Here is a 23839-nt window from a genome sequence, read left to right on the forward strand (position 1 = left end):
GGGGAGGGAGGGGCCCAACCCTGACCCCAGCAGTCGAGGGGCGGCCCCCCCAGTGCCCAGCACAGGGGCACGGTCCCTGCCCTGCTCCTGCTGGCCACACCACTCCTGATACAAGCCAGGGTGCCTTCTAGTTCTTCCACACTGTCTACTTCTTTTGCATTACAGTCTCTGCTAAACATGTTAAATACCAGATACATCTGTTTTCTCATTTACTTACAGGTTCCTCAGTGGTGTGCTGAGTATTGCCTTTCTGTCCGCTATCAACACGGTGTAGTCGTATGCACCCAGGTACACAAGCAGACAGCGGTGCGGCTGGCACTGCGCGTAGCTGATGAAATGGATGTCAACATTGGCCACGAAGTGGGCTATTTCATCCCGTTTGAAAGCTGCTGTACAACAGAAACTATCCTGAGGTTTGTGTGTTTGGGTTTTAATGCCTTCAAACTAATATGCAGCTCACAGTTGTTTGCAAGTGCAAAAGTTTGCAGCTGACAGCGCTCCAGTCCTTAGGCTCTTCATTGCACCACTCCACTAACATGGTCAGGAGAGACAACCTCACAACGTAGGGGGAAACATTGCTGTAGTTGCAAAAGATTTTTGCATACAGTATGAAAACAAAAGAAAAACACCACCACCGCTGCTTTACAAAGTTGCGTATAATATTTTAAAATGCAGATCCTGGAGATTTTGTGATTAATCAATAAGCTCTAAAAGGCTTGAAGGAGGTATTCTGTCCTAAATAGCAGTAGAAATTTAAGTGGGCAAGGTCACTGTTCGTGCAAAACTTCATTAAGCACCCCAGTAACCTCCATATTATTCTGCTATTTCTGTTTTCTACTGCAGGAATGTTCATTACCATAAGAGAACATGGGATAATCGATCACAAAGTAAAGCTGGAATTTAAAAGCAATCAAAAGTCACGGGCAGAAAAGGGGACATTCAGTCACAAGAGAAAAAAGCATTTAGGAGGGTTTTTAAGATATACGAAATGCACTTAATATATTAAATATAGACAGGTGACAGCAGCAACACAGGGATTCAGATTTTGAGTCTCTCTGAAAGTTAGGAAAGTGATTTTCTCTGGTTCCTTTACATGGCAGGCACAAACTATAAAATCTGGATCATAAGCCTTTTTCCCAGCCACTGTTTTCACCACTTTCACTGGGAGATCAAGTTCAACTGCTCTTTCTTTTGCGTGTCCTTTCTCTTTCACGGAGAATTCTGTAAACCTCATCCTGCAGCACATCTTCCTGCAGCAGCTCCCGATGTGAACGAGAGACGAATCCTATCCTCTCACACATGGAAACCTGGTTCAAGAATCCAAAGTCCTGCTGAGCAACACAGGGGAAAAAAAATAAAAGAATCCTTTTAAAAAATTTCCAGTAGCAGGAATAACAGGGATAAAAGTGAGGAGGGCTTTACGGTGTGAATTAGCCTCTCATCCCGGTTTCAGCACTGCCTCACGTGCGCCTGTACACCTTTTTTCCCCCATCTAAAAGTATTAGCTCCTAGCTCAAGAATTGGTTATGGCATGCAATATGCTTCGTTAGTTTGGAAGATGAAAGGCAATATAAGTTATGATTTTAGGGCAGAAGCATTTCTTCTTTTGCCTAGAGCATCCTTTCAACCACAGTGCCACTTGGAGTCATTGAATTACATCGAGCTTCTGGCTCCTTAAAGAAGGATTTAAACACGTAGTTCAGACTGTGATACTGTCTACAAAACAGACTCTCTGTTCTTATAAAATCTTTCTTGTTACAACAGGAAGAGCCAAGCTGTCCCCGAGACCCTGAATTAATTTCTTACAAACAAATCTGAATATTCCAAGAAACTTTGTAGAGTTTTGTTTGTGTGTTGCAGATACTGTACAGATGATATGCTACAAAGGGAAATGATGTCTGTGCCTCTTCTGAACTATTATGGTGTTATCATCTTGGACGATGTGCACGAAAGAACTGTTGCAACGGATGCGTTACTTGGCCTTCTTAAGGACGTCTTGATGTCAAGACCAGAGCTGAGGCTGGTAATACTCACTGCGCCTCATATGTTCAGCAAACTGCAGAATTACTACGGCAGCGTCCCCTTCGTGAGGGTGGAAAACAAACACCACGCAGAGGTTGTATACTCTTGCGGCGTTCAGAAAGACCACTTTCTGTCTGCACTAAGGCTGCTCTTTGAGATACACCATACGAAAGAGAAGGGTGACATTGTGATCTTTCTGGCATGTGAACAAGTAAGTTATGAACCGATTCCAATATTTCTGGTTTTAATCAAGAAACAATTCACATCTGTGTTTTTATAGGACCTATAAATACCTTGTTGCCAGTCTAAGACACTGGACACTGCCACCAGTTTTTACCAATTCAGGTTTTTCCTACAAAAATGTTATGGTAAATATAATGCCGTATCATACATATAGAGCATAAACCAATACAAGGTACTATCAGATTTTCTGTAGGCTTAAAGAAAGGCCAGTGTCCTTCTGTGTGATGCAAAAAGCAGCACAAGGGCCATAAAAGCAGGGTGTTAATGCATTGCAACCTGTTCTGGCATTGGGTGTACCATACCTGGTGTCATCCCTGTTTTGCAGGAATGGACACGTGTCCAGTTTGCATAAACGTCCTACTTCACATGAATGTTTTTATCTTAAACCTGCTTACACAGTCTTTCCATTTGCACTCTCCTTTATGGCTGCAAACTTCCCAAACTACACAAACATTTGTGTACTCCATAGCTGGAGGCAGATATCACTCCGGAGGGGAAACGGTAACCCAGGAATCTGCATGGGCTTGGCTATTCTGAACAGAGGCATTTTTGAATCCCCGAAGACAGCAGAGATGCCCTAAATTCTCTGCTGCCAGGATTGCACTATCATGTCCTTCTCAGAAACATTTCACACTGCTTTATAGCTGTCAAAGTAATCTCCCATCAAATAAGCATTTTAAGACTTGAAATTATTATGAATTATTATTATTTCCTGATAGTGATCTTCAACCTTCCACTTTATATCATTAAATCTCCTTTAGAAAAACAAATTCGCCTTAATAGCTCCAGGAGATAATGACTTTTCACATGCAAAGATCAATTACCACAAACTAGTCAGGTAGCATTGCTTTTCCCTGTAAAAAGGGGCATGGATATGTAACACTTTTAATAATGCTAATAATCAGCTGTAAACTTTATGGACACAAATGTTACAAATGATGAATTAATGAATTCTCTGTATCAGTTCCCATATTTACAATAGGTAATGGTAGAGAGAAAACACAAGAGTCTTTCTATTTCAAAGGGCTGGGAACAAAGTGTTATTTCTGCTTCAATTTTTTTTTGGATGGGCAAGTCCCACGCAATACAAAAATAGTTTCTTTCTTGCCGAGATTACTTGGTTTTCTCTCTCACGATGAACAAAACACTCATTATGAACTGTTACTGCACAGGTCACATCCCATACATCGTTGCTTAACTGCCCTTTAAAGTTTCATATTGCTAATGGCTCACTGTTCCCTAGCACTCAACTGCCTTTTAAAGTGAAAAAAAATATGAATAAACTAAGAACATTATGTGTTGTCTTGGTGCCAGCCTCGCTATTAGATGTCACTGTCATATCTTTATAAGAATTTTTATAGAATACTTTCAACCCATAACTGCTATGAATGTAGTGGCACTCTCAAATAGAAACTCAATCTGTTTTTTCAATTTCGGAAAATGTTTGCTAATAAAAATGCTGTTAAAAAAAAAATCCCGTTTGAACTGAAGGAGCCTATGAATTATTTTTGTATACCTTTAAAAAACATCCTTCACAACACAAAGTGGTTTGTATTTAAAAAAAAAAAAAAAAAAAAAGACTAAAACAACAAGAAAAAAAACTCTCCTACAGTTTATATTTGACCTCTGAATTTGTGGACTGTTTTAAAGGTGATGTTCCATTAACACCTTTTATTGACTTTATTAAGTCTTCCCAGATTTTATTAATCACTATGGGAGGAAAAAAAAACCACAATAAAAACCTTTACAATACTTATATCTTCTTAAACATAATAATTGAGGTAAAGTAGGGAGGTTTCTGCATACTTTGATCTTTTTCTGTATTGCAATTGGACTAGGAACGTAAGAGTAGTTTCCAAAATGGCCCGAAGAGGGGCTCTGCCATTTCAGCCCTTCCAGCGATGGGGACAGTAGGGATTGGAGAGGGTCAGAACAGCGATTTGCTGTGATCTGCTCCGACCCCAGGAGCACCCATCCACATCGCTCCCCGCCAGCGGTGCAGGTGCACACGTAGGGGGGAAGCCACTTCCCGGGGGACACTGCCACCCAGGGCGCCTGCGGGCATAGCTGCGGTGCCAGCAGAAGAGAAAACATTTTGGGCACACCAGTGGGGTACCCGAGTATCAGCTACAGCATTACCAGCCCTTTGACAAGCTTGCACCAAACTCTTTGGCACTAAGTGACTGATGTGGCTACGTCCTACGTGTCCTATACACATAAAGTTTAGCGACCATTACATAATTTCTCAGCCTTGTTATTCCTATACTGTATTTTTGCACATCTGTCTTTCCCTGGAGGTTGGTTTAGATGTAATTTAAGCTAGAGAAGACTATTTTGAAAACTGCAGAGGAAAAAAAGACATTTCAATAAACAGCCCAGCTTTTCCCTGGCTCTATAGATAGTGGACACAGTTGGTAAATTCTCATACACAGTTCTTTTTCCTTTTTTTCCCCCCTTTAATTATTAATCATACAAGATTTAAATGCTGTTATAGTTTGATACATAGTTAAAATTCATTTTAGAATAAAAAAGTTGTTTTAAATATTGATATTTGCTTTTCTTTCTTTTTTTCATAAGTAAAAAACCAAATAAAATCTTTCTCTTGATTACAGGAAATTGAAAAAGCTTACCAAATGATCAGACAGGAACAGCCTAATTTTAATCCTGACCTTGGAGAACTCATCCCAGTTCCTTTATATCCCACAAAACAAGACCTAATTCCCAAGCCAAATCAAGACAAACAGAAATGCTGCAAAAAATACAGAAGAAAAGTGGTACTCACCACAAGCTTTGGAGAATCTCTGATTTGGATTAAAAATGTGACCTTTGTCATTGATGTCGGTGTTGAAAGAAGAAAGGTTAGTATAGTTAACCAAAATCAGTGTGCCAAGAATGAACTATGCATAAGCTTTATTTCAGTGCGGGGTAGGGAGAAATGTGCAGCTAAGAGATCGGTGCAAATGGTTTCTAAAGGATCTTTTGTAAGTCAGATTCTGTAATGTTTTTAACATTCAAATTACCAATTTTCATGGACATGGGAAAACCAAGCAAGAAAACACAATTACTTCCTAAATTCAGGCAGAAAACAAAACCTTCAAGATTCTAAAGCCAGATTAACACTCCTAGATGAAACTGCCGCTTGTTTGGGCACCAAACTAATCATGTTCCATTTGCAAACCACATCTCACCGTAATTTTGGCCTATCATTCCTAATTACGTCTTCAGTATCTTAAACATAGAGTGAAATACAATCAGCTCTTGGCTACCTATTGGCAGATTACCTGGTTTAGTGGATTAACCTCATCCCTTGCTTAACTCCTTCCTAATCAGTGTAGTGCCACAGATCATATAAACGCCAAGGGATGCTCACACAGGGAACCACTTCTTATTAAAGCTGCTTGTGTTCCTTACGGATACGTGCTTCCATCTAAGTACCTCAAAATGCTGCAATTTATCGAATTAATCTTTGACCTTTCACAGGTCATTCTAAGTAAGTCCTCAGTTCTTGTTTTCCACCCCATCCTAGGAAGGACCAGTGCAGCTGCAAATGGACGCCTTTAGTTTCTTTCATTTATACAAAACAAAGGAATGAGTGACTACGTAGGAATGAGTCAGTACGCGAACCGGAAAGCTGCGCTACACTACTTTGTAACTGTTCACTGTGTTCTGCTAGTCAAAATACATATTCCAGTAATAGGCAAAAGAAACAATGTAATACAGTTGCTTTATATAACCTAGAATTGAATCACCAAAATGGAAGTAAAGTGTTCCTAAAATTTTAGGTCGATGATCATTAATCCTGATTAGCCTTGAGAGTAGTGCAGGGAACTGGGAACTACCAGCGCCTCTCATTTGCATTGCAAAAACCTGTGTCTGTCTGTCATTTTTAAGGGTTCTCATTTGGAGGTTATAAACTAACTCAGCCTGAAGTCAAGGGTAAAAAAAACCCTGTCATACTTTTGTGTGAAATGAACAAAAGCCTAAAAGCAGTTTTCAATTAGACCATGCATAACCCAACTTATTTCTGAATCTACAGTTGTCTTGGATGACAGAAATTAATCTCACTTTCACGGTAATCTGAAGCCTGAAGTAACATTCAGTACTTCCAGACTTCTGTGAATCGGAAGTATAAAGTGATGGGAACAAATCAGTTTCAACACAGTCCTGACAGCCATCAAATCACCTCTATCGGTTACGCAATTTTTACCCTTTAATTCAATTATTTTGTCCTAATGGCTAAAGTTTAGCCCTCTAATATTCACTCCTCAGCAGTTCAAATTCACAGTCAATCCATATGGCTGAAAGTCAGTTGATCATAGAGGGAACAGTCAAATTTTTGTGCAGAACAAAATCCCGTGTATGTCTTGTAGTTGGGATATTATTCACCTGGAGGAACCCCTGCACTAAGGCAGATTTTATCTTTTTTATTAAAACCCTGCTTAAAGTAGACAAGGTCAATTCAGGTGACATGACTAGCAAGTTGCCTTATCCAGACATTGTCTGTCTTGCCATTTACTACAGAAGCTTACGGACATCATCTGGTGGGCAGAACAGTGAGTGAATCTGCTCCTCAGATTAATCAAAATAAAGTACAATTAAGAAAAAAATAAAACAGGGCATTATAAATCTCTGTTCCAGTCCTTCTCTCCTGTTCTGAATTGACAGATTTCAGTATTAAGACAAAAACCTGGAGTTACGGAACAAAACACTATCAGACAATGTTGGGATTCTGTCATTGGAAGAAGTAAAAAAAAAAAAAAAAAAAAAAAAACTTTTTTGACGCTTTTCTTGACGATATCATAGATATATATTTTGTGCTTTAGTAAGGTACAGTTCTTTAGAAAAAGACATTTATCTTAGAGTATACTTACAGAGTTATTGCAAAAAAAAGTGTCGATTTATCAAAGCGCTGACTGCTCTCATTTCCAAGCTGATGAAATATGCAGTATAAAAAGAAATGAAACTGTTACTACGCTTGCTGTAAAATGACCTAGACAAAAATTCAATACAGACCATTAATATTTTTGTAGTCTTCTCTTACTTATCTGATGCTTAATATCTCTTTCATTTAAAGGTGTACAATCCTAGAATCAGAGCAGACTCTGTTATAACGCAGCCCATCAGCAAAAGTCAAGCAGAGATGCATAAACAAATTCTGGGCATGTCTTCATCAGGTAGAATTATCAGCTCAAAATTTAAATTCATTAGCTCAAATTATTAATAGAATTGATTTGCAGCAATGCAAAAAAAAAAAAAAAAAAAAAAAGAAGAAAAAAAAGGTAATTTTCCTGAAATCTGTTCCAGGAAAACTCTTCTGCTTGTATCCTGAAGAATTTACATACAAAGAAATGAAACCACATCTGCCACCCAAAATACAGGAATCAAAGCTAACTAGCATGGTTCTCTTCCTGAAGAGGATGGATATAGCAGGCCTTGGACACCGTGACTTCATAAGCAGGCCAGGTAATGATGATGCACCAATTTTCCATATTTTTGTTATTATTTCTGCAGTTATTTAAAGATTAATTTTGTTCTGTTATTTGCAGAACTGTTTTTTATTGAAGTACTTGTAATAATATTGCCACTGCTTTTACCACTTACCTTCCAGAACATTTCACAACGCAATAGTTGCACTTCGAAAAATGATATTGCGTATGAACTGTTTGCTCTGAAAAAGACCATAAAGTATCTGAATGGAATTGGAATGAAAAAAAAAAAAGAAATCAATATTCCAAATATCTTCTCATCTAGGTTTCATATTATTTTCCTGGAACCCACAAAGCAAATTTGTGTCCCATTGTACAAGGCATTGTACAGATATCTAACAAAATATATTCCTTTAATCAAAAGTTTACAAACCAAATAAACTACTGTTGTTACCCAGGAGATATATTTGGAGGAAATCAGCTTTCTCCTTATCCCCCAGCATCTCCCACCTCAAATTTACAATAAGCTGTTACTTAAGGATGATATTTAAAAAAGAAACATGAATAAACTTTCAATACTAGGCAGGGAATACGGTTTTGAGGTATGCATGGGAAGAAAGTGGTTGCTTTTTTAAAATTATTTTTCTGACTTCGTATTTTAGGGCTTTTTCTACAGAAGGATTTTCTCCTCTGTTCTGACCTACCACAAACCCCAAGTACCACTGCAAATTCTGCTGTTGATTTGAAGCCAATTAAAGCGAGTGAAATAGCACTAATTTCACTGGTTTGGGCATCACGTGACCTATTGCTAGCTTAATTTATGGTAATTTTCCAGTGCAAATAGGAAGAATTCTTACATTATCCTCCCTTTCCTCACACACAGGCCCAAAATTAGAATGATCACTTGTCTTCTATGTGTTGTGCACTGTATTATCAGTAATAAGGAGTTTAATTCCCCATGTTGTGACAGATTGTAAGTGGAATTTTTAAGTAGAATTTATTCTACTTTTCCCTTGTCTGCTCATTTAGCCGAAACATGCCTAAAAGAAATGTGAAAAAACATTGCCAGTCTGAGTGGTAACTAATTCAAGACTGATGAGAATCAGAGTATTTTGGCCCTGTGAGTGTCACCTCCTGTGTTGAATCTAGGAAACCTTCATGGAAAATGGTTATGGAATACGGTTGGCTTCCACTCCCAACTTAGAAAGTGTTTAACTAAAAAAAAAAATACTCTGAAATGCATTAGTGCTTTTACTGGATATGAAGAAAGTTGTTCTTGAACTGCAGAATGAATTAGAAAAGTTACATTAGGAAAAGCATTCAGTATTTTGGGATTTAAAAGGCACAATGGAGACAGTTGGTATTCAGAGAGAATGAAATGCTAGAGGCATTTAAGGATTTCACAGATGTAGGAATTCTAATTTTTTTCTGTATTTTTTGAGATAATGCAGCTGAAGAAAGCATCTTGCTGATGTGTACAAAATAGTAAAGGCATTTGATGAATGCATCAGCTTTACTTGGATGGGCATCAAATATGAAAATGTTTTTGCTAACTAGATCAAAAGTGTGAGGTCAAGATATTGAAAAGTTTGAGGAATTACTGAAACAGTGTGAGGAATGTTAGACAGACTGTTTGAACAAAGGAAAAATCCCACAAACGCTCTAGGGGGTCCACTGAAAGGAGATGAGAAAGTCTGCACAACTTCCTGGTCTCCTTCCCGTCTGAAGGCCCCACACAATTAAACATTTGAAACATTGCTTTAATTGTCTAGCACAACTCTTCCTTCATCCTAGGACAGATCACTCACTGGCTTTCTTTGCTTTGGGGCTCGCTTTTTCCTATTTCTGAGCGAGCAACAAACCTCTGTCCTACTAACACTTAAGTTATATCCCTACCATAAATCTCCAGAGATGACTGTAAAGCTCATGCTATCAGAATACAAATAGTTTGAAGTACCCGGTGTGGAAATATGTTCGTCTGAAAGAAACGGAAATACTGAAGTAAGCAAATTTGTAAGGGGAGTTAGTTATTCTTTTAGACCTACTTACAGAATTCAAAACACATGTCAAGCTTTCAAGCCATAAAACCTTCTTTTGGGCCCTTCATCCTCCCGAGAGCTTTGGGTCAATGATCTCAGCCTGTGAAAGCCCAAGATTTTTCATTCTGTGCTGAGATAGCCCCAACCTGCCGTGCATTCTGAATGCCAGACAGGTCTCCAGTGGCTAAGGAGCACGACATCCTCCAGCAGAAGCAGAGACTGACCCGAAGGTCACACCACAGAGCCCTTGCTGCCCAGCTCCAAATACCTCTGGTACCCAGTTAAAGGGCAGCCCTGAAGCTTTTTCATTGCTAGTCACAAGGTCAAATAGATGTTACACCTTCTGGATTAGGTAGAGCGTTGAAGAGGAGGCAAAGAGAAGAGCCATTAGAGACGTAAAGTGTCGTCTCTTGAGCAAGAGATTTTAGCTTCCCAAGAAGGCTTCATTATCTTGGCTGCAGTCAGTTTAGTTGCATAAGCCTCCTGTACCTGAAGGCATGAAAAAGGCCGAGGAAGAGGAGGGGTCTCTGAGGTGGTATACAGACTGAAGTGAAAAAGTTGAGCAACAAAGCTCACAACACAAACCCTGTGGCTCTTCTGACTCTAAGAAAACTCCCGGGCATAACAGTTCTTATTCACATCTACTACCAATGTATCCAAAGCCATTTGTCCACCCTCAACCAAACATGGCACAAGATCAACTGGACAAAAAAAAAAAAAAAAAAAACAAAACCAAACCCCAAACCCACATCCAAGCAAACAAAATCTGACCTGGCCAAACCAAGTGCTGTTCAGAGCATATAGATACTAAAAACACAAACAGCCTTACTATTTCTCCTCAATAGAGTTTGTCCTAGGCTTGAGTACTCCATGCCTCTTCACCTCCTGGGATTTGATTTCTCTTTGAGCAAAGGGAGTAAAAACATTGCAGCATCTCCCATGTGCCACACACGCCACAGGCTTCCCTACATACCGGTTCTGTTCAGCTAACGTTCTCGGGTTTTCTTTGCAATTGAAACAGATGGAGCCTTTGGGCCTTTTTAACCCAAGGTGAATTCCTCCTAAACAAAATAATGTTTTCAACGAGATGACAGAGTAGCGTATGGACATGAACTGGTGAACAAACAAATCAAAAGTACACTGAAATTCACAGCAAGAATTCAAAGCCGCACCTCGAATACTGTGTTCAGTTTTGGGGCCCTCACTATAGGAAAGATGTTGTGTTGCTGGAGCATGTCCAGAGGAGAGCAACAAAGCTGGTGAGGGGTCTGGAGTACAAGGCTTACGAGGAGTGGCTGAGGGAACTGGGGGGGTTCAGCCTGGAGAAGAGGAGGCTGAGGGGGGCCCTCCTCGCCCTCTACAACTGCCTGAGAGGAGGGGGGAGCGAGGTGGGTGTTGGTCTCTTCTCCCTGGTATTGGGCGATAAGACAAGGGGCAATGGCCTCAAGTTGTGCCAAGGGAGGTTTAGGTTGGACATTAGGAAAAATTTCTTCCCCAAAAGGGTTGTCAAGCACTGGAAGGGGTTGCCCAGGGAAGGGGTCGAGTCCCCATCCCTGGAGGGATTTAAAAGCCGGGCAGACGAGGTGCTTAGGGCCAGGGTTTAGTGGTGGGATGGCAGGGGTAGGGGAACCGTTGGACTTGATGATCTTAAAGGGCTTTTCCAACCTGAACAATTCTAGGATTCTGTACTTCACAGTCCCTTCCCTGTACATGAAGTAGAGAACATACAGCAGATAAGTAAAGAAACAAACATTACATCAGTAAAACATTTTATTTCTGCCCAACAACAATGTGAACAAGTTTTTTTTCTGCCGTTCTTTGAGGAAAAATAAAAGCCTGGATTAACTCTGACTCATTACTGCATTATGAAAGCAACAAACATGTCAGGCTTACAGCTGCTGCATTTAATTCATGCTATAATCGAGATGAGCAAATGCAGCAGACTCGTTACCCTTTTTAGAATCCATGAGCCATATGAAAACGTATTTGGCACTGCAGTTCTGCAGTGCATTATTTGAATTCCTGTGCCACTATATTAGGCATGTGTTTACATTTTTATCAGTTAATCAGCTAGATCTTTACTGTGTTATATAATGGGACAAAAGAACTCCTTTGCAGCAACATTATGTATTTTTGTAAATCACTGGAAAATCCTTATTTAAACTATGCAAATCAGTATAAAGATGAAGCCATGTAAAATTTCCGTAAGAAATCAAGGTGACAACAGTTTGCAGATTCTGCATTCATACAGAATTACCATAAACAATTTTCAGATTAAAATATTTGTCGATGGTCACAGATACCATGACATTTAGAGCTATGCTATTATAACCCCACTGAGAACATATTTCTAGAATATCCATAATAACAAGAGTAATATACATGCACATATTTTCCCGTTGTTTCAGAAACATAATTTGTTTGCATATTGTTTCATTAGAAACGGACTGTCAAAGAAGGAAACTCAATGTACCATGTAAGGTCTGCTCAACAGAGATGACTTCGTGGCAGATTTATTATCTTACCTTCACTCGTTGATTCTTTGATGTTTTAATTTCTGAATTTCATCGATTAAATAGTATTATATATCTTCTGATGAAAAGCTTTCTGATAGCATAGACACGGCCACATGCTTCATAGTCTGTACTGCACAGATGAGTGGAAAAGCATAAAAGGAATCAGAGGAGGTAAGGACCAGACAGAAAACAAACCCAGGCAGCAAAGTATGGGATGGACAAGCCCACCCTTAGCAGCCGTCCCATATCCACAGGACAAGAGGCATCAGGAATGGGAGCCAGGGCAGTCTGTATAGCCCAGTAACTGAGCACCTACCACACTGCATGGAGCCAGCTGCTGAGTACAGGGAGCTGCTATCACAAAGGGCATCCCAAAAATGAGTAGCCCAGTACAGTTAAAGCTGGACTACTCTCATATCATTTACTGGAGAGCAACAAAAGAAACCAGAAGTGATGACAAATATTTTTTACACCACTCTATAATATTCTTTAAATTATACTCTTTGTTGCACAGTCTCGTATGTGCCTTGAAGATGACACAAAGCAGACAGAAACCTACCTCACTGAACAGTGAGTGCTATCGCTGGTGTGCAGATATCATAGAATCACAGGATCCTAGGTTGGAAGGGACCTCAAGGATCATCTGGTCCAACCTTTCTAGGTAAGAGCCCAGTCTAGACAAGATGGTCCCGCACCCTGTCCAGCTGCGTCTTAAAAGTGTCCAGTGTGACAGAGTCAACCCCTCCCCTGGGGAGATTATTCCAATGGTTGGAATATTACTGGGTATATTTATGTTAGGAAAATGCATGTCAGCCTCTGTCCTGGCTGTCCTTGCTGGCAGAAAAGCACAATACCAGCACCATTACCAGCCAGCTTGGAGGAGTGAAGAAGCAGCATAAGGGGGAATGGAAAGACTGCAAAGTATGAGTTTGGAAAAGTAATTTTTAATGATCAACTATAATTTCAAAATAATAGTTATAGAATTGGTGGCTTCAGAGCATGAGAGACTCATAAAAAATCCAACCTCAAAAGTTATAGGGGAAAAAGAGAGAATCAAGATGAAACCTGCACACAGAAGCTTGTCCTTGCAAGAGAAAAATCTTTCCATAATTTGAAGAAAACTTGGCACTAGATTTCTCCATATCTTCAGTTTGCTATCCAAGGAGCAATGTTAAAATACATAACAGAAAACACCATTCTCCAGAACTATTCTCCCTGCAGTAATTACTTTGGCAGTTCTTCATGCTGTTAATCCTAACAGAAGCTGGAAAAACTTGTGGTTTGCCAGGCAGTGAATCAGCTCTTTAAAGACAACATCCCTTCACCTGACATTCATGTCAGCTCTAACTTTATAACAGTTATTTCTGTGGAAAGAAAAGATCGATCGAGGAAAAAGTATTTTACATACTCAACATTTTAACAGACTAGGAGACCAGAACACAGGGCCTGTATATCCTCCAGATAAGCACAATATAGCAGTTAAATGGACTATTAAAAATCATGAAATTTATGTTTCATTCCTATCTCTAATATACACTTCGAGCAAATTGCTAAATCACTTGCTTCCTTATGCAACAAGAATAATACTTTTGTACTTATTTTATCATACCTTAAGCAATTTCATTTCAGCCATGTAGGATGTGATGCTGAAGCCTAAAGACGCAGCTACCTTTAGGAACGCAACTTACTCTGTTCTTGTCAAAGTTACAAAAAAACTGTGAAACGAAGAAAATAATTTTAAGTCAGCTTGAAACTCTCAGATAAACGATTTCAGTACGGACAATAACATTTAGCTACATACTTGCTTTAGTAAGCTTAAGTATGATCAAGAGTAGGATCTGTATTTATATAAAACTGGTCATATTTCCTGACACAAGTCAAGAGCAACCCAGTCTTAAGTAGCCAAAGAACACAGGCAAGGGAAAGAAAATATCAGATACGGAAATAGCTTTTAAGCTTCCAGGGATGTGACAGTTTCTTGTTGAAAGCACAGGACACATCCTGAGAGCTTCTTTTAAACTTTGCTCCCATGAAAGCAGCAATCGAGTCACAAAGCCTTGGGGTTTGCCTTGATGGCAGCAGTAGTTGGTGTTGGCAAGCAGCCCTAAAAATAATGACGCTTGCTAGAAATCATTAGAAAGACAACGCAAGTTTCTGTTCTTTGAAGAGGAGCTTTCCATATCTAAACATTTACATTACTTTTGTTTTATCATAGTTTTTATTTAAATAGGAACCATATCATAAAGAACTCTCAAATGAGCGTTTGCTGTTGTTACAATGGCTTTTTATTGATTTTGTGCCTCAAAATGCAGGCCCACACCTGAAAGCCCTATTCTATTTTTCTTTTTTACTGTAACTTCACCTGCTCTAACCTACCTTTACTATCTTGTCCTTTCTAGCACAATAAAGCTCCAGGAGTCTTCTCTTTATCTTTTTTTTTTTTTTTTTTTTAAACAGTCATAGCAAAATAGGGAAGTAAATCGTGCTTATAAATCTCAAGGCAACTAACTCCAGGGCATAAAAATGCAAATTACTGCTGCTATCAGGGGATTGAAATTGGCTGCCATAAAACCATATATTTTATAAGTTCTAGCACAAACTACTTTGTTGATTTCTGGAAATCAGCCTTCCATGATTTCCTAGTAATTACTATATGTCTGAATGACTATTTTACTCTCCCTGTATTTTCAATAACTGATACCTATTTCCTGTCACTGACTCTTATTCTTCATCAGCTGTTGCTTTTAATTTCTTTAAACTTCCTAAGTATTTTCTTCTCAGATGCTTTAGCTGTTGCAAGGGCTCATCTTTTATCCCATTAAACCTTCTACGTCTGATAACAAATGTTCTCGCTAGACAGAACCCTGCTGTACAAAAGGCAGAGATATGAGCTCTAATACTGAAATGAAACATGTCCACAATTTTAACAGGAATTTACAGACTCTTAAGAGATTTTTTCTGAAAACTGAGAGTGTTTTCAAATTAAGTGAAGTCACAACACTAACAGATTTACACGCTGGAGAAGTTCTGTAAAAGCTCATGTAATGTGAATTAATAAACTATTTTTTCCCTTCAGACATTAGTAACAGAAGAGTTTAAACCAACAGGTGCTTGCTTGCTTCACATTTTACTTTCTTCTTCATTCTAACTGGTTAATTACAGATTGATGGCAATAAACTATCAGTTCACTGCCAACAAAGTAAAAACCCAAACTCAAGATTTTTTTGCAGGAAGGCAGGGCACCTGAAGTGCGGCGTCATGGCTAAACGTGACCTACCAGCTCCTTAAAGGCTTGCTTTGCTTTGAATCCTTGTGATGCAGAAGTAGCCTGCCAAAGACAGGTTCCTGCTCATAATGAATTCAAGAAATTATTTCTAGTCATCTACTAATGAAGATACAAGAACAAATACACACCCTGCCTGTGTGGGTAGCTATGGTTGTGTTTTGGTTTTTTATTTAGAGATTTTTTTTGACATTAATGTGCAAACTGACAGCAGCCCACAGAAGCCTGAAAAACTGCCAGTGCAGTCATTAGTTTCCCAGTGCTGGGTATGCTTGGCTGGGGATGAGGCCAAGTCCTGCTGTAGCGGAATTTTTGCCACCAGCTTCAGTGGGACTGGAATTTAACTTGTTACCCATAAAACAGAGACAAAAATATCGAACAGTTCCTTAAACTGGAATAAGGAGAAAGTTCCTGCAGTGACAGGAGAGCAGTTATGAATTTAAATGAACTGGCACTCATAAAAGATACTGACCATTACAGTAAGACCTGGAATAGAAATCTACCTTTGAAAAGAGCTGGGAAGAAAGAGCCTTCACACTTCAAGAATTCCCAGATTTCCAGCAATGTCTTTCATGCTTTACCAACTACTTTTTGAAGAGTATAGTCTCGACAACTTCTACTCAGCTTTCAGGTTCACTCTCTAGCCCCAGAACTGCAGCCTCCATGGTTGCACACAAAGCTCTTCTATGCTTGCTTTGCCAAAGGGACCTAGTTTCATCAACAGCAGATTTCCTACAGACCTGCTCAAGTTCTCATTTTAAGTACTGATTTGCTTAATCCTGTCCTTTCAGCCATGTTTTCTTATCACTGCAACTACGAGGGTCTGAATTCATTACACCATTCTTTCAGCAGAGCAAAGCATCGCTGAGAAAACACTTAAGACTGATTTTTTCGGAAGCTGAAAAAAAAAAAGTCAGAATAACACTCCACCTTCTTCTGGCACCATCTATCAAAAGAAAAAGCAGTCAATAATAGTAATAGGGCTAGGGTATACATAAGCTGATTCTGTCTTCCACTGCCTCAGATGCAGAAAAGAAAGGGGGGGGAAAAACATAAAGGAGAAATTCAGCAAGATATTTAATGAGAAAGAAGAGTCTTTGTCAAGCTCCTTCATTATTTACTCCCATCCAGCTAAGAGGTTCAGAAGAGCTACTGCAAATGGCATCTTACGGTCTATCAAGAAATAACTCACGAGATGTAATGATAACTGATGAAAAAGGCATATTTGTGTCCGTGTGTATAAGCTCTATCTTCAAAGCTTGTGGGTTGTTGATTTCATTCACCCTCATCCATGAAAGAGGAAGACACACTTGTGATTTGTGGAGGTACTCCTCATAAAATAAGCTTAACATGCCATTGATCAAAACTGAATTATTTGAACAATTAACTGAATATATTGTTGATACCCCAGCAATCCTCAGAAAAAGCGCATGCCGGCTCAGTGTTCAACAAATACAGAAGCAAACCTCCCTACCCAACACTCCTGGCAGGCCTCCACTGGCGTTTGTTGAAGATGCAAACCCCATCACTTCAGTCTTAGTTCTCCTCTTCTTTCAGACCCCCCCCCACCTTATAAATACTAATCTCTAACTCATGATACCCGTCACGTTTGTCTCCGTTCAATCCATCTTGTACTCACGCTCCCTACTCACTGTGTGGCTCAAATTCACTTATTTTCTACTTTTTTCCCAAATTAGTCTCTTGGCCTACCTAATTATTTTCCTATATTCACTCATTTTTTCTGCCTCACTGTTCTCACTTCTGTAGGTTGTAAGGAAGTTATAATGTACAATAAGGGAAAAACAAACATTTGATTTTGTGCAGTGAAAAAGTACAGCCAATTGCTGGGGACGCATTTTCTATGTCCCCATTTTTCTTCTGACATCATGAGAAACTATGTACAAAAATAATAATAATTAAAAAAAAAAAAAGGCAACCAAGAGAAGTCCCAATACATGCAAGAATAAGACAGCTACAACTTCTGCAAATGTTTGTCTTTTGGTTATAATCCTCTTTCCTAGAGCTGTTGTGTATCTCTCAACACCCCTTGAATGTGACCACCCCTCTTTAAAAAGAACGAACATGCACACAAAAAATACCTGAAGATTGCCAACAGTGGAATTTTTTTACATAGTCTTGGTGGAATACACCATTCAGCACTCACTGTGTCCTGACTTCTGACAAAAACTGCTCTGACAAAAAAAGATCAGCAAAGTTATTTGCAGCCCTGTTAACTGTTATCCCCTATTTTCTTCCTCAAGAATGTTCTCAGCCTTCTGTCCATCTCTTCTATTACTTTTTCGTCTTACCAGTTGTCAAATGATAGAAGCTGACTTCTGTAATTTTCACATAGGAAATATACAACTGAAATATTATAATGAATTAAGGCATTCATTTATATGTAGCCATTCTCAAGAATTTGAATTATCTTTACTTTTTATCAGCTCCTGAAAGTCTGATGCAGGCTTTGGAAGATCTCGATTATCTAGCAGCCCTGGATAATGATGGAAACCTTTCTGAATTTGGAATTATTATGTCAGAATTTCCCCTGGATCCACAACTATCAAAGTCAATTCTGGCTTCGTGTGAATTTGAGTGCGTTGATGAAATGCTCACCATTGCGGCCATGGTAACAGGTACTCCTAAATCATGTCTTACCGCATGGCTTGTGCCACTTGCCAAATCCACGTAGGCTCTTTCGAAGTCTACTCACAAGGGCAACCCAAACGCAAACTTTTGTTATTCATGTCCTGTTTATTTCAAGTAAACTGGTATCTTTGGCTGTTTAAGTCTTTCCTTTAAGCATGCAAACAAACACAAGCAATGAATTCATAAATAGCACTCCAGTTTCATGCCTCAGATGCCCCATTAACTTCCAACCTTTTGTCAGAAAGCATACATAGAACAGCCCTTCAAAATGAACTTTCTTATCTCATATTCCCGTACATTTGTTGACTGAAGCAGCAAATTAGGGGAAGTTCTGATTACAAACAATATTGAACTGTTGACCTACAAAGAATTACTTTGTGATCTTGTTTCTCCACTTTAAGTATTTTATAAAACTAACTAACCTTAAGTATCCATACCATTCTGTCCCGATGGATCACTCTGCTCCTACGTGGCACTGTGAGACAAACCAGCCGGCCCCAAACACTGGACACGTGAAGTCTGGAGCAAGAACATTTATATTAGAAGGTTGTTAACTATAGAACTCTTTCATTTGACATGACAAAGCTTTCAAACCAACACATAAACCCCAGCTATTTAAAACCTATTCACTCTGAAAGCTGCTATTGAGATCTTAATACACCAGAGAGGCACAAACTAGAAGATTTCAGGATAACCAAGAGGAGGGTGAGTAGAAGTTGTTCAAGTAGCAAATAATGACGATGACTTCTCAGGATCCCACCAGATAGCGCAGGACAGGGCTAGACTTAGGTTCTTTCAGGCCTCAGTGTTTCACAGTGACGTGGGCTCCAGCAATATTTAGCTGTCTCGCTTCTCTCTGCAGCAGCCTCCTAGCCATACAGCACTATGCTACTGGTTTTATGGCATAACCCTAGCACAGAACCAACACTTGAGCACTATCTGCTGCTCAACAGCCACAGCTTAACCTTGCTTGCAGGAATGTTTTGGCATGGCATTATTGTGCTTTTCCCAGAGGGAATATTCTAGGCCCAGAAATTGGTGAGGAGTCTTAGGCAGCAAGGACACAAACCCCGACAATACCGAGCTGCATTAGTTCTTCTTACTGAACAACTTGGGTTTATGTTCAAGCTGGCCTGATTTTTAATAGCGGGCCTAGACTTGTGATAAAATCTTAAAGTACATAAACCAAATGTAAACAACTGAGCATAGGCACATTTTAGTTTTTAAAAAGCTCAGCAATCTCAGAAGACGCAATTATGTAGCACAGCACCAGAACGTAAGTAAAATGCGCTGGAAGGCACAAATTTAAACACATATGAGCAAATGAAAGCATTACATCCACAGGTTTAGTTTCTTTCTATACTAAAGAAACCATATGCTTGGATTCTGGATAAATTGGATCATGCCATTATGAAGCATTTTTGGCATCAGTCTAGGAGAAAGCTTCTCACCTTCTTTGTGTTTATGGCACAAATTAACTAAACAGGAGATTGAAAGAACAATCACATAAATAAAACCTTAGTGAATGCAATAGATTCTTCAGCAGCTATTCAACATTGGAAGATTAAAGGGAATGGAGAAAGGAAAAAAAGAAAGAAAACTATCAGTGGAGTTACTATTTGTGCATGCACCTACATGTCCCAATAACCACTGGCTTGATTTTTTCCTAAGCTCCTAATTGCTTCTTACATGCACCTCCTGGAACAGAAGAGATTGCTCTTACTTGCTGGCGAAAATTCTCACATCCCGCAGGAGATCACTTTACTCTTATCAATATCTTCAATGCCTTCAAGGAAGCCAGTGCAAGCTCTGCAAGCCAATGTAAGTGTACCCATACCAGACAAAATCAAGCATGTTGTAACCAATTCAGAGAAAAACAAAACAAAAACCCGAACACTGGTGGCATTTTGTTCATAAACCCCTTTTCGAGTGATTCTTTCCAGAATTGCTCATTTGAAGGGAGAAACCTAAGATAGTAGCCATTACAAATGAGTATTAGTTTTAGCTTATTAACTAATTGAAAGTGACCTAGGACAGCATACCTCATCGAACAAGGATACGCCAACACTATTACTATTGTCATTTGAAGGGACATGGTTCAAAAACAGAAAGACAGTTCCTCCTGTAACAGCACATGACCCAGGTTTAAGATGTGAAACAACATAAACACAGTTGAGAAGGGACTTGATTCCACCAGCAGCCCAACAATTCTGGTGTTTTTCTGATAGCTGTCAACTAAAGGGAAAGTTTAAGGGAAAAAATTGAAAGTAGTAAAGTTCACATTTACAGGAAACCAAATAAAAGCCAGGGGACTGCACAGCAGACAGAAGCTCTTCACAGCATTCTCCCATGCTCAAAGACCTTGCTCAGGTTCGTTTAGCCTGAGTCCAGTACTTAAGACACTGGAGTGATAGATTTGCATACACTAAGTAAAAACTTCGGACAGGACAGTAGGATTGTTTCGTGTTCAGCCATGCTGAATGCTGAGGAGAGGTTCCAAGAGAACCTGTCCTTTACCAGCATGCAGGATCATCACCAGCCCTACAACTGTGATTTCAGTTCCACATCCTGGCCTGAATCCAGAAAGCCTAAAAATAAGAGTTGCTACTCATTCTATTCAAAGATACTACTTTTTACAGACCAAGTAAGGGATTTTGAATATTTTTATTCAGGAAAGTATATCTAAATTTCCCTAAAACTAAGTAAGGGTATCACATATTGCCCACTCACTTTACAAGCAAGATCTAGAAGCCTACGTTGTCCACATGGTTCTTGTTATCAGAATTTTGGACAGCTCTGACACAGCTACTCACTCCAAGATGTTTTTAATCTATTGCACCAGTCAAAGAGCATTTTACAGAGCAGTATCTGCGGATAGTACCTATCAGTAAGATTTTGCTTTAAGCCAAAATACTGTGTTTTCCTCCACAGATTACAGTAATGAGAAATGGTGTCGTGATTATTTTCTAAGCTGTTCTGCACTGAGGATGGCAGAAATTATCAGAGCCGAACTAGTAGAGATTATGAAGCGTATTGAACTTCCCATTTCAGAACCGGACTTTGGATCAAAAGAAAACATACTAAACATTAAGAAATCTCTCTTATCTGGATACTTTATGCACGTAAGGAAAAATATTGTGGTTTCATCTTACTGCATTGTTAACTTATGCTTCCAGAGAACTTAAGTTAGGTAGTGAAATCTTTCGATTATCAGAAAGGATAAAAGCCATTTCTTCCACAGTGTATCAGACAAACACTTCTGCCCATTCCAATCTTCTCTCTGGTGTTCAGCTACCACAGCATGAAGTCCACACACTTCACTGCAAGAGGAAAACTGTCAATATGGCTTTCACTCAAAGCACTCTTTTACCTCAAAACACTCTTTAACTTGTAATATTCTCGCAGACACGATTTCCTTTTCAAAGATGTTTTGTGGAAATACCCTGGAAACAGATAATTGACTTGTTGAATATGTATATATAATATACAGTTTTCTTCATCTCGAACAAACGAGGTACTTCAGCTGTAATTGTAAATGTAAACAAATGCCCACTTGAAAACATGCTTCCCTTCACATCACTATGCTCCACCTAAATACAAGAATTACCCCTCCAAACAGTACTTCAAGTGCCCAGCCACATACTGTATTTTGAAGTCCTGTAATTCTTTAAGAATACATCTGTTTTCACACAGACCCTTCAAAGCCCAGCGCCAAGTTCAGATATTTACTGTATAAGGCTGCCCTCATTTGTTGCAGTTTCCTTTCAAATATACAGATGGACATTTTCTTTAACTCTAAGCCTCATTTTGTATTAGCTAGTCCCTAGCTTTCCCACAGAAATTTAGGAAGAGGTTTAGGCTCTCCAATTGAAGGTAGCTGAATACAAGTTTAATTCCCGGTTTTAATATAATAGGCAAACACTGATCTATGCATCTTGTACGTTCAATTAAGTAATGGATAACTCTCTGCAATTTTTTTAGATTGCTCGTGATGTAGATGGCTCAGGTAACTACTTAATGTTAACACATAGACAAGTGGCCCAGCTTCATCCTTTCTCATCGTATTACAACACCAGAAGGATTCCTGAGTGGGTTTTATTTCACAAGTTTAGTGTATCGGAAGACAATTCCATCAGAGTCGTCTCTGAGATATCACCTGATCTGTAAGTTAGCAACGATGAAACTGTTCCTTCACTCATCTCTCTACCACAAAAGCATTACTTCAGCACAGACAGGGTGAGGATGCGTGGGTACATTGAGAGCAATGCTTGGAGAAGTCAACTCTGGACATCTCCATTTCCTTTATCTCTGTCATAAAAATAGCTATCTTCTGGTTCTGTCGAGAAAACATTCCAAGCATAACTGATTCACTCTAGGGTAGGAATGTTGGTTTGCAAAAAAAAAAAAAAAAAGGTCAGTAAAATAGGCATAAGAGAAAAGGACAGTCTTCAATACCTAGTCAAGCAAGAGGAGCTGGCATCGCTGAAATGGTGAAGTTGTTGTTTTTCCCACTTTTTATATTTACTAGTGAATATACGCAGAATACATTTTATGTCTTTGTTGCCAGTATCGTTCTGACACTGTGTGTAGCTTTGCTTGGTGTCTTCATTTTCATTCAGAAAACTCACTGAATTAGAGCTCAGAACTATTAAAAAATGGAAGAACTGTGATCTCATGCCCTTACTATTCATTTCATGCAAAACAAAATATTATTTAAGTCAGCCTTTTTTATTTCCTAACATGTGCTGACCTGTTCAGGTACTGAAGTTAAGTCTCAATGTCTGCCACTGCAACTGTAATCAATTCATCCATTGAAAAAATGCCTTACAAGTAGAAAAAGTTTCTTACAAGGTAAAATATATAGAAAAAAAAAAAATGAAGAAGTTGACATAGCAGTGAACTCAGATTAATCTAGCTGGGAATGTCTTTTTTCCCTGAAAAGCTATTTTCCATCTTTTTCTCAAAATGTTTTATGTGCCCAGCCAGCTAAATCACCTCATATGAACTGTTCATGGATTCAAGAAGACTACAGTCTTCTTTCTGCAAAAAATCTCTTTACACTGAGAATATACATTTCACTGTCCTATCTTTTAGAATCACAGAATCATAGAATGTTTTGGTTTTCTATTTTCAATGTTTATCAGAAAGCCTTTTTCATACTTTTGTTGAACCCAAAATATGTTCAAATCCAGAAAAATGACTATTTAATGCAATCTGCAGCATTGAGAACTGAACAACAATCACCCAAACTGTAGACTGAGTACATTAAGTACAAGCCTACTGAAAGCATAAACTACCGTAACATCTTGCAGAGAGTTTTGGTTTTGAGTTGAAATGCCAACTTTGTAGCACATTGCTGGTGTCTTTTGTACGAGCCTGGAAACAGCTATTCAAACATTTCAAAATTCAATGAAAAAAATAATGATGTTTTGTCTTATTTCCTCACCAGATTCATGGAGCTGGTACCTCAGTATTATTTTAGCAATCTTCCTCCTAGTGAAAGTAAGGATATTCTGCAGGAAGTGATCAATCACTTGTCACCTGTTTCAACCATGAAGGAAGAACAGAAAACTAACAATGACAGCAAAGAAAATGAAAAATTTCCCCAAACTCCCACTGAACAAAGATGTATTATTCAGTGATTTTAGACTGAACTATCAT

The 23839-nt window shown here is 38.9% G+C and overlaps 1 protein-coding gene across 1 annotated transcript in view; it reads left to right on the forward strand.

The window, feature by feature from the left end:
• DHX32 (DEAH-box helicase 32 (putative)) overlaps positions 1–23839 on the forward strand; it is a 27086-nt gene extending 3247 nt beyond the window's left edge. Inside the window, exons 2-11 of the mRNA XM_009641080.2 lie at positions 220–413; positions 1861–2233; positions 4878–5123; positions 7340–7439; positions 7570–7728; positions 17974–18165; positions 19850–19999; positions 21110–21300; positions 22160–22341; positions 23628–23839. Coding sequence (XP_009639375.2) covers positions 220–413; positions 1861–2233; positions 4878–5123; positions 7340–7439; positions 7570–7728; positions 17974–18165; positions 19850–19999; positions 21110–21300; positions 22160–22341; positions 23628–23820 — 1980 coding nt within the window. The 3' untranslated portion in view covers positions 23821–23839. The remainder of the gene's footprint in view (positions 1–219; positions 414–1860; positions 2234–4877; positions 5124–7339; positions 7440–7569; positions 7729–17973; positions 18166–19849; positions 20000–21109; positions 21301–22159; positions 22342–23627) is intronic.

Source organism: Egretta garzetta, unplaced genomic scaffold (genome assembly GCF_000687185.1).
Source record: "Egretta garzetta isolate BGI_Z169 unplaced genomic scaffold, ASM68718v1 scaffold386, whole genome shotgun sequence".
Taxonomy (NCBI): Eukaryota; Metazoa; Chordata; class Aves; order Pelecaniformes; family Ardeidae; genus Egretta; species Egretta garzetta.